This window comes from Stegostoma tigrinum, chromosome 19 (genome assembly GCF_030684315.1).
Source record: "Stegostoma tigrinum isolate sSteTig4 chromosome 19, sSteTig4.hap1, whole genome shotgun sequence".
NCBI classification, from domain to species: domain Eukaryota; kingdom Metazoa; phylum Chordata; class Chondrichthyes; order Orectolobiformes; family Stegostomatidae; genus Stegostoma; species Stegostoma tigrinum.
In genome coordinates this window covers 29,389,532-29,401,262 of record NC_081372.1, presented here as the reverse complement: position 1 = coordinate 29,401,262, position 11,731 = coordinate 29,389,532, and the positions used below count along the sequence as shown (strand labels likewise).

The 11,731-nt window shown below is 38.3% G+C and overlaps 1 protein-coding gene across 1 annotated transcript in view; it reads left to right on the top strand.

The window, feature by feature from the left end:
• The window catches only part of LOC125461488 (phosphoprotein associated with glycosphingolipid-enriched microdomains 1-like), a 106,898-nt gene that overhangs the window by 70,675 nt on the left and 24,492 nt on the right, over window positions 1-11,731 (top strand). Inside the window, exon 6 of the mRNA XM_048550330.2 lies at window positions 1,008-1,151. Within this exon, the coding sequence (XP_048406287.1) occupies window positions 1,008-1,151 (144 nt within the window). The remainder of the gene's footprint in view (window positions 1-1,007; window positions 1,152-11,731) is intronic.

Below are 11,731 nucleotides of genomic sequence, written 5' to 3'. Positions count from 1 at the left end.
TGTGCATAAACATAGTACACACAGTGTAACTGATGCTTTGAAAGAAGTTGTATTCTCATTCGAATTCCTTGGTCAAGGGTGATACATGACACACTCATATTTTAAAACATAACATTTACTATCCCAAAGCAACATATAATTGAGTTATCCATTAAAACTTTATGCCTTTGCTCTCAAAATGGTTTCACTGCAATAATCCTCAGGTAGACATATCAGATCTAGTGAATCATATGAAAGGTCTCTGAAATGCAAACAACAATCCTTTGTCATCTCACGACATGCTCATCAGGGCTATGTTTGCCATTTCCATTGCAATTACTTAATTGAACACCTATTAGAAGAAATCAGACAATGATAATGGTCCTTTTACATTCGAACTTTGCCCCTTTGGTAAGCTATTTCCTCTACTGTCCTTCTTAGTTTTTAATAGCCATCATCCATAACAAATTGGTTACAGTGATGTCTTGTTACTTCACATCAAATTAACTGAGAAGAAATGCCTTTCTTCCTCGGTTCCTGTAAAAAGGGTGAATTGGTTTGACAAACATTTTGTTCTATAGTTATGAATTAGCAAAAACACTCACATCCCTGATGATAGATTATCAATGCCTGAATTTATTCACTCAGCAGATGGAATTCCTATTGAACTACATTGAACTCAAACAGAATTATTTGCCTATTCTCCTACTAACACAGAGTGATGTGTATACTGCCACTTTGTAATTAAGATGCGTTTTTAGAAATGGCCAAGAGGAACTGTTTGTCTTCTGTATTTCATAATTAGAACATCTTGATTCTATTGCATTAAAACTCACAATGAAGATTATAAAATGCAAGCCAAGTTGCATAGTTCTAAATTAAAGCATCCTTATATATTTTATTCTTTTTTGTTTTAAAATGCAAGCATATTTGCAAATCTCATTTTTTTTCCATTTTGGCATAATGGCTTTCTTGTTAAAATGGTAATCAGATGTTGGCAGCACCCTTCAATCTGTTTCACATTCCAGAATCACAGTTCTGCGATACAAGGCAGCCTGAAGTCTATCACAGAGTATGAAGCAACAAAATCCCTAAAAGAATGTAGGGAGGAGAGAATTCCATGTGCAAATCTAACCGAAGGACGGCCAAATGCTGATAGTGCCTGTTTTAAGGTATGTGCACAAATAAGACACAAACCTTTTAAGGAGCATTGCTGATCAATTAAACTTGGCTGAGATGAACAGTACAGAGCCCTTATGTTTATGTTGAAATTAATCTTTTAAAATTTCTTGTGCAACCAATTTTGGTTTATTGCTTGTTATAATTTGATTTATTTCTTGTCATACTTTGCCGCTTAGAAAATTTGATGAGTAACAGAAGTTAGGAATCAGTGGTAGAATGATCCCCAGCCCATACTGTTATCCATTGTTACAATTTTGATCAGTTTGGAAATGACAATCAAACTATCAACATAATTTCTCAAAATAAAATTTAAAAGCCTCATGAATCTCGAACATATTACGATAAGATTAGTGAATGAATCCACTGCAATAATTATTTGTCACTGACCCTTACGAAAAATTTGTTCCATTTTCTGTAAATTGCCTCTGCTAATATATTAGTCAGAAGGCTATCATACGAACATCATTAGTTCCCTTTGCCCATTAGCCTGTGCAGTTTCCAAACTGCTCGAAGAACATAATCTTCATTTATTAGTATTTTGTCAGTTAGATATGAAAGATTCAATATTCCGAGTCCAAGTTGCCAGCTGGGAAATCAGGGAATTATGGGATTGCTATCTTTGCTTTCCACTCAATTGTAGTGAGGTTGCCAGAGGGGAGAAGTGAGAAAGTCAAATGCACCTTCAGCAGATGAGGAACTCCAGTTGGAGATATACACAAGAGTATAGATTCAAAGGAATGTCAGGATGCACCTGCAAACTAGAGGTGACTATAAAAGCCCATAGAAGGTTTGTAAATGAGGACAAGTATATTGCACTGGGTAGTGCTTCAACAAGAGGTGGAATAACATGGTAAATAATCGTTGTGTTGTTATCGTGTGATGGGACACCATTTAAAATAGCAGGCAGAAAGGGTGCTCAATGATATTGTTTAAAAAGTGGGGCATCAATTAAAAGAACCTGAATGGTGAGAACAGAAGGAACCAACTTAAAAGTGCACAAGGAGTGAGAGTGAAGAAACAATTCTAAAAATCTCAAAAGGATAAAGCAGTGGGACGCCATTTAAAGAGGTGTGAGGAAAAGGAGTGGGACACCTTCAAAATGTCTGGCCAAATCATATAAATTGGCTTGTAACTGAGCAAATTGACTGAGTTTTGAGAAAGCCAACATGTGATGTCACAGAGAAACAGGTAAGTCATTAGTTAATGAGCATTTTTCTTGTTTACCTCAGGTAACTCAGGTTATTTATGAAGAATTGTAAAGTTTTATTGATAGTAAAGTATGCTAGTAATAGTAAAGCTTATTAGCAATGGGATTTATTTATTGTAAGTGAGTTGTGGAAAATAAATTAATCAACATATAATAAGGATAGCAGGGCAGGTGATGTGTCATAGCTGCAGTATGTTGGGGTTATTGTCCATAAGACATAAGAGTGGAAGTTAGGCCATTTGGCCCATCTAGTCCACTCCGCCATTTAATTGTGGCTGATAGGCATTTCAAATCCACTTACCCGCACTCTCCCCATAGCCCTTAATTCCTTGCGAGATCAAGAATTTATCAATCCCTGCCTTGAAGACATTTAACATCCCAGCCTCCACTGCACTCCATGGCAATGAATTCCACAGGCCCACCACTCTCTGGCTGAAGAAATGTCTCCTCATTTCCGTTTTAAATTGACCCCCTCTAATTCTAAGGCTATGCCCACGGGTCCTAGTCTCTCCGCCTAATGGAGCTTCCCAGCATCCACCCTTTCTAAGCCATGCATTATCTTGTAAATTTCTATTAGATTTCCCCTCAACCTTCTAAACTTTAATGAATACAATCCATTGTATGGATCCTCAGCTGTTCGTCATATATTAGGCCTACCATTCCAGGGATCATCCGTGTGAATCTCCGCTGGACACGCTGCAGTGCCAGTGTCCTTCCTGAAGTATGGGGCCCAAAATACTATTGAATGCAATATGATGCAAGGTAGCTTTACGTAACTATGATACTGCAATAATAAGTATGTTTAATCAACATGCAAACTGAACAAATCAGATTGGCAAAGTAGCCTGGAAAAGGGAATCACAGTATTTTTGGAACAATTTCTTAGTGCACTTCATTCAGCACCAATCACTGCTAGCTATTCTAAACCCAGTATTGCGCGGTGAGACAGGATTAATCAATAACCTCATGGTAAGGACCCTCTGGACAATAGCAATTATGTCAGTAGAAATTCACATTCACTTTGAAGATGAGAAGTGTGGGTCTAAGAGTAATACTTTAAACTTAAATAAAGATTTAAGTAAGACTTATAGAGCAGAATTGGCAATGTTGAACTGGGAAACCAGGTTAAAAGATAAAATGAGAGAAATACAGTGACAGACCTTCTAAGAAGGCACTTATAAACATCAACAAAGATTTGGCCAAGTGAAAGGAAGGCTTTGGAAGAAAGCATCTTCCATGGATAAATAAAGAAGTTCACAATAATATCAAATGGAAAGAAACACTGCACAAATCTAAGAATGTCCGTGTTAGGTCTGAAGATTGGATAGAGTTTAAAAAAAGAATGACAAAGAAAAAGGTGGGGGGAGAAACTAGAATATGAGGAAAAACTGGCTAGAAATATAAAATCAGATAGTAAGAGTTTCTAGAAGTTTTAAAATTGCTGCAGAAACTTAGCAAGTCTGGCAGCATCTGTGCAGAAAAAAATCAGTTATTGCTTTGAGTCCAATGTGACTCCTCTAGTTCTGAAGATGAATCATATTGGACTTGAAATGTTAACTAATTCTTTCTTCACTGATGCTGCCAGACCTGCCTTTTCTCTCCAACAATTTTTGTTTTTAAACTTAGTTCATGTATTACTTCTGCAGAGATTGAATTTGGGGAGTAGTTATGGAAAATCAGGAAATGGTGGAAGTGTTAAAGAGGTATCTTGCGGCTGTAGACAATTTAGAAAACTTCAAAGGTACTTTATCCTCAAGAGGTGTATTGAAGGCAAGAATTAAAACAGAACACCTTGACCAGAAAATACAGTACTAGGAAAACTATTGGAGATACAAGCTGACTAGTTCTAAAGTCTCAAAAGAAGTGTTTGCAGACACAGCAGTCAAAAATTTCTTAAATTCCTGAAGAGTTGCAGCAGAGTAGAAATTTGCAAATGTAATACTTTAATTTAGAAAAGGAGATAGACTGAAAACCAAAGACTGTAGGTCAATGAGCCTAAGACCTAGCATAAAGAAACTGGTATAAATCCACTACTCAGAATATTTTAGAAGGATACTTAGAATACCAGAATGAAACTAAGCAGAGTCAATATAGCTTTGTGAAAGAGGAATTGTGTTTAACTAATTTATTGAAGTTCACTGGGGGAATATCAACTTATCTAGATAAACGGAACCCTCTAAATGTGGTATACTTGGATTGCCAACAAGGCATCGGTTAAAGTGCCTCGTCAAAGTTTATTGCGCAAAATCATGGTGTAGGTGATAACATATAAGCATGGGGAAATGAATGGTAGTTAACAGGTAGCAAAACATGGATAAATGGGTATTTTTTGAGTTAGGAGGCTGTATGAAGTGGAGTACCTTCGCAATTAATGCTGAAGCATCAACTATTAACAATCTGTACTATAGGCTTGGATGAGGGCTCTGAAAGTTTGGTAGCTACATTTGTTGGTGACACCAGAATAACCTAGAGAGCAGAAGAGGCTCGGTCATTGAATATATTTAAGGTAGACAAGCAAGACAGATTTTTGATCAACAAGGGAATCTAGGATTATGGGAGGTTGATAATAAGTTTTCAAGAGGAGGTAAAGAACGTACAAAGGAATACAAGAGATAACAAGGTGTAGAGCTGGATGAACACAGCAGGCCAAACAGCATCATAGGAGCAGGAAAGCTGATGTTTCGGGCCTAGACCCTTCTTCAGAAAATACAAATAAGTAGGTAGTCAAAAATTTGGCAGATAAAATGTAGAAAATGTTTTGATCATGAATTTGTGCATTCTGGAAGGAAGAGTAGAAAGGCAGCACATTACCTAAGACTGAGGAATTGCAGAATTCAGTGGTACAGTGGAATCTGGGTCCTGGTACATAAGCCACGAAAAGTTACTATGCAATTAAGCAAGTGATTAGGAGGCAAATGGAATGTTGTTCATTGCAAAGGGAACGAATTTTAAAACAAAGAAAATTTACTGCAATTTTACGGGGTCTTAGTGAGATCACATCTGGCGTACTGAGTTTTGATCAACTTATTAAAAAAGATGTCATTGCTCTAGATGCAATTTGGAGAAGGTTTCACATAACTGATTCCTAGGATAGAGAACTTATGAAGGAAAGGTTAGAGGTTTGGCCTAAACCCATTTAGATTTTGAAGAATGAGGTGGTCTCGTTGAAATATGTAAGATCCTTGGGAACTTGATAAAATCAATACAGTGAGGGACTTCCATCTTTTGGGAGATACTAGAACTAGAGGACACAGTTTAAAATTAATAGGCCTCTCCTTTAACATTAAGACAAGAGTTATTGTTGTGTCTGTAGAATTTTCTAACCTAGAGACGAGAAGAGGCTAGGTCATTGAATATATTGAGGGTAGGCAAGCAAGGCAGAGTTTTGATCAACAAAGAATCTGGGATTATGGGAGGTTGACAAGAATGTAGAGTTGAAACCACTATCAGCCATGATCTTATTGAATTGCAGAGTAGGCTCTAAGTGATAAGATCCTGCACCTTAGTCCATTCCTGTTCCAATATTATCATGTTATAAACATGACAGAACATTCACCAGTATTAATACATCAATAGCCCAGAACACAATAGTTTGAGAATGTAAAGATAAGAGAGATATGCAAGCTTTGAGCAGGATGCAAAACATCTGCACTGAGGAAGAGAAAGTGAGCCATTCAAGTTTCCACAATAATTTGGCAACACTAGAGGCTAATTTGTTTGTTTAGCCAACCTTTTTTTAAAAAATTTTCCTTCATACATCTTCCAGCAGCTGACAAATGGAGGAATAAGTTATTAATTCCTGGGTTGAAGTGAGCAGAGAAGCAAAAAAGAGAATCATAAAGAACTTGCAAATAAAATTCCTCAGCATTGTTCTCAAAGTTGTTTAAATATTAATAACTGAAAGAAATGCCAGAAATAAATGGTTCCTGAGCAATTGGGACATTTTGAAGGCCTATAAGTCAAATAGCATATATTAGAGTTTGTAACAAAGTAAAATAGCAACTGAGGAGAATTGGGGAATTTGAAACTGGTTGGTTTTTGTGAGAAGTCAGAGAATATGATTGCAAAATGAAGAAATCATTCATAAAATGTTGAGTAAGAACTCTTTTACATTAATGGTTGTAATCAGACTGAAAGAACACAGATTCTGCCAAGGAAGAGCTGAAATGTTGCTGGTTAAGGAAAGAGTTGATGTGACCTATAATCAAAGTCTTACTTTTACATTAAATTTACTCAGAGAACTGAACCACAAAACCACAGTCATTTTTAATCAAAGTTTTAATATTGAAGTTTAAAGAAATATAAGTATTGACTTCTGGGAACTTTCTGTCTCATTCATCTCAACCCTTGCTCTTTTGACAGTTCTGCATTTGTTGCCAGTTTAGCAATGGTGTGACAGTCTAATGGAGAACTGCTGATCCTTCTTGATAGGAGCAAAGGTGGTGGGCAGTGCTTGGGTTGGATGGATGACAAAGATATGACCTGAAGACACCTTTTTCAGAGTTCATTCTGATGTTAACACATTTTCAATTTTGGACTTCAATTCCTACACTGTGTATAAGGTCAAGTGATTTATGGGCTTCCCTTACCCTGAAAGTCCAAGATATGTCAGCAATGCAAAATTCCACAGCAAATATTAAACTCTAATTATAGGACATGTGAGAGCACAAGTGAAAGTGTGAATGTGGGATGTGTGTGAATATAGAGTGATGCCAAACTAAGCAACTTCTGCGATATAATCAAATACCCAGCCTGTTTTCATTTTAAGTATTCTATATTTATTTATCATGCCAAAGGATATTTTTGTTGCCAGAATACAGCTGTTGTAAAATGTTTTTGACAACTCTGAGTAATAATTTTTGGGGAAGGGGGGATGTTTGCAGTAGCAACATTTACTTGTAGTTATGAAGCTATACAGATTACATTTCAGCATTGTACCGTTGCTGTAAATAAACTTTTTCCTGTCTTTTCAAGAGTTCAAATTTGAGGAACTATAAACTAAAAAGAAAATAACATGACTTTGACTTTGGTCAGTCCGGAATCAGAAACCAAATTCGCCCACTTCTATTAGAGCCTGGTTTCCTCTCCTTGTTTCCTCCCAAGGTCTTTCTTTTGCGATAGTTACTTAGTGACAGAAAATGTTTATCGTGCTGTGTGCTATGGATGGGTAGTGGAGTAAAGAGATATAGACACGGAGGTGTGTGCGTACACAGAGGGGCATTGTGTTGTTAATCGTGAGAGAGGGCACCAGAGGATGGAGATTTAGGTACCCTTGTTTTCCTTGTATGCAAGCTGCCCAAGCAGTGAGATGTATATGATTTCAGAATTGACACTGTTGTCTGTCCATCAAGAGAAAAATGCAGCAGAAGTTGGAAGAGGCCCTTAAATGGCCATTAATTGGCCCACAAGCAGACAGGCCACTGACATCTCACATGCTGTACTTAAGATGGCGGCAAGGTAAGGACAAGAAGGAATGGCAATACTAACATATGATCATTTGAATTAGAAGCACATGTAGGCCATTCAGCCCTTCAAGCTTACTTTTGTTTATGTTCCAAATTCCCCTTCATTCCTCATAATTCCTGGTTCCCCTGTCTTACAGGGTTGTATCTCAGCATTAAAAATATATTAAAAGAATATATACTCTACCTCCATCACCTTCCAAGGCAGAAAGTTTCATATGTATACAACCCTGTGAGAGAGAAGAAAAAGTTCCCTTTCCTCTGTATAGAAAGGACCACTCCCTATTTTTATATGCACCCCAGTTTTGGACCCACTTGCGAGAGTAAACATCCTCTTCATGCCCACCCTGTCAAGACGAATCAAAATGTCATAAAATTAAATAAAATCACTCCTTGCTCTTCTAACTTGTAGTGAAAACAGGCTTAGCCTGTCCAAATTTCCTTATGGGCGGAACAATGGCACAGTGGTTAGTGCTGCTGCCTCACAGTGCCAAGGACCTCAGGTGACTGTCTGTGTGGGGTTTCGACCAGGTGCACCAGTTTCCTCCCCTCATCCATAGGTGTGCAGGCTAAATGAATTGGTCATGCTAAATTGTTCATGGTGTCCAGGGATGTGTAGGTTTGGTATATTAGCCAGGGAATCCTGGGAATACAGGGTTACATGGAAAAGGTAGGGGATGGATCTAGGTGGAACCCTCTTTAGAGGGCCAGTATGGAATTGGTGGGTCAAACGGCCTGTTTCCATATTGTAGGGATTCTGTGACAAAGCTTTTTGTCTTGCACTCATCAGCCCTGAAAAAAGGGGCATCATTACGAAAACACATTTATCCTGCATAAAGTGGTGCCTCTATTTTCAAGTTTGTTTCTTGCATCTTAATTGATAATGAATGCAAGACAAAATACTTCAACTTCTTATCCCTGTTTTAGGAATTTTTCAGTTCTGTACTGCCAGGCAATATTTAATTAAAGAGGCCAAAACTATACAACATGTCCAATTTTATGACGCCAGTCCACCTTGCTGTCTGCCATCCTACTCCCAGTGAGTGTAAATTCCAGTCTCAGATTATTTTTGAACTTATTGATTTAGAAAAAGGTAAATAAGTTCATAGTGGATTTTCAAATACATTAAAAAGAACAAACTGAAATTTTGGGAATTTCAAAGCCTATGGATGCATAGTGGACCCTTTAGGTTATGTTTCTATCGGAGTTCACTAATGTATTGATATTTAGAAATTAAACTTTGGTAATCAGTCAGAATGAGAGATGTCCTTGATCACCCTGTACTTCCAGCCAAAAGTTCTTATCTTTTGGACACAGATCAATGTCGGCTGGTTTGATAATATAGTAATCTCCAAATCAAATGGCATGTAGGTTTAATTTCAAGTAACATTACTGCTCTCCATATCTCGAAGGCTATTTATAGAAATTAGAAGAAGTGACTCAATTATATTTTTTAAGGCAGCAGTATGATGGTACTGTTATTGTACTAGAAATCCAGAATTGCAGGTTCCTGTCCTGGAGTTTCAGGTACAAATCCCATCAAAGCAGATGGTGAAATTTGAATTCAGTAAGAATCTGGAAAAAAGAGTCCAGTCAAACCCCTTCAAAATATATTCAGAAGAGAGCCTCCACCCAATTTTTTTTTCTGTCAGGGTTCAGAATTAAAATATAAAAGGAGCTACAACATTCAGCATCTCACATACTCTCAGGTCATTGACCATTCATCACAACTAAGAGATATGTAAGAGGCAACATCATCAGGCAACCTCATGCTACACTGTTTGGTGCAATGAAATGACAGACACTGATTACACTCAAGATGTCTCATAGAGTTGCCTAGCATGTTGTGTGTGATTATCCTCTGCATGGCAACCATATCCTGATAGTCTCCTAGGCAAACAAAGCATAGAACAATACAGCGCAGAACAGGCCCTTCGGCCCTTGATGTTGCGCCAACCTGTGAACTAATCTAAGCCCCTCCCCCTACACTATCCCATCATTATCTATCTGCTTATCCAAGGACTGTTTAAATGCCCCTAATGTGGCTGAGCACACTACATTGGCAGGCAGGGCATTCCACGTCCTTACCACTCTCTGATTAAAGAACCTGCCTCTGACATCTGTCTTAAATCTATCACCCCTCAATTTGTAGCTATGCCCCCTTGTACAAGCTGAAGTCATCATCCTCGGAAAAAGACTCACTGTCCACCCTATCTAAGCCTCTGATCATCTTGTATGTCTCTATTAAATCCCCTCTTAGCTTCCTTCTCTCCAATGAGAACAGACCCAAGTCCCTCAGCCTTTCTTCATAGGGCCTGCGCTCCAGACCAGGCAACATTCTGGTAAATCTCCTCTGCACCTTTTCCAATGCTTCCACATCCTTCCTGTAATGGGGCGACCACAACTGCACGCAATATTCCAAAAGAGGCTGCACTAGCGTTTTGTACAGTTGCAGCATGACATTATGGCTCCTGAACTCAATCTCTCTACTGATAAAACCTAACACACCGTAAGCCTTCTTAACAGCACTATCAACCTGGGTGGCAACTTTTAGGGATCTATGTACATGGACACCGAGATTCCTCTGCACATCCACACTACCAAGAATCTTTCCATTGACCCGGTATTCTGCCTTCCATTGAGTAGGCGTATACTGTGGCAGAGTATAGTAGACCATTCTTCCTCTTGCACTAGTGGAACCAGGTCTCTTGAGCCACCAGCAACCACTGATCTCCATAGCCACCTCAGTCCAGGCTACCTTAGTCAGTCAGGATGGCTTTCTATTGCCTTCTATTCATGGGGAAAAGAACTTCACTTCTCTCCTAATCAGCCTTCAGGAGAACCTCTAGTGGATGCTACATTTTGCCTATTCTCTGACACCTCCAGGGGTAGGTGGGCTGATGAGTAGAGGTCGAGTGATGCTGTTGGATTACAGAGAGTAAGGTGCTGTCTGGATGCCTCTTAAATATGGCAGCTGAAAGTGGGTCATGGTGGGTGGCAGAATTTTCTGCCTGCCCTTAGAATTTGTTATTTTACCAGCATATGCTTTTACAATGACACGAGAGAAATGTAATGATGCAAGAACAGCCAATCTGCCCTCAAGCAAAGGTACCTCCGACTCCTCAGTCCTCACAATCAACCACCAAAAAAACAAGACTCCACCCCTAATTACAACATCAGTAATAGGGTCCATTTCATTCTTATTTCTTTGCCCAGTCTTGAAGTTCTAATCACAATGCATGACTGACCGCAATTTTTACCATCAAACTAAATCTCAGAAGCTGCAGAATCCAAATGAGGAACTTGTACTGTTGAATGTAGAAACCGGAAATATGTTGCACATCAAAGATTTACCATTCAGCCCTCTCTTCCCTCATTATACCTCTCTCTTCACACCATAAATCTTATTTAGTACCTTCAAGGCCCCAAGGACAATGTCAAGTGGTGCCAAAAGAATGTAGAAAGAAGTAAATCTTATTGTAGTTTTAACTGTTTAATGAAGCCAAAGAAAAACATTATCCAGTGCACAAACGTGTATATCTTTCAAACTGTTCAATTAAATGTTTTTGAATGAAATGGTTCTTTTCAACAATAAAAGTTAGATAAGTGTTTGAAATAATTCAATGCTCCTAAAGTAACCAATACTTCCTACATCCAACAACTTCATTGGGGAAATGCTGGAATCTATTGTTAAGTGGTACTGGGATATTTAGAAAACTATACAGGTAATACATCAGAGTGAGCGTGGTTTTGTGAAAGGGCAATTGTGTTTGATCAATTTATTAAAGTTCTTTGAAGATATAAGAAACAAGTTGGACAGAGGGCAAGCAGTAGATGTAGGGCTCTTGGAGAAGGTATTCAATAAGATGCCACATAAGATGTTACTGCACAAGATACGAGC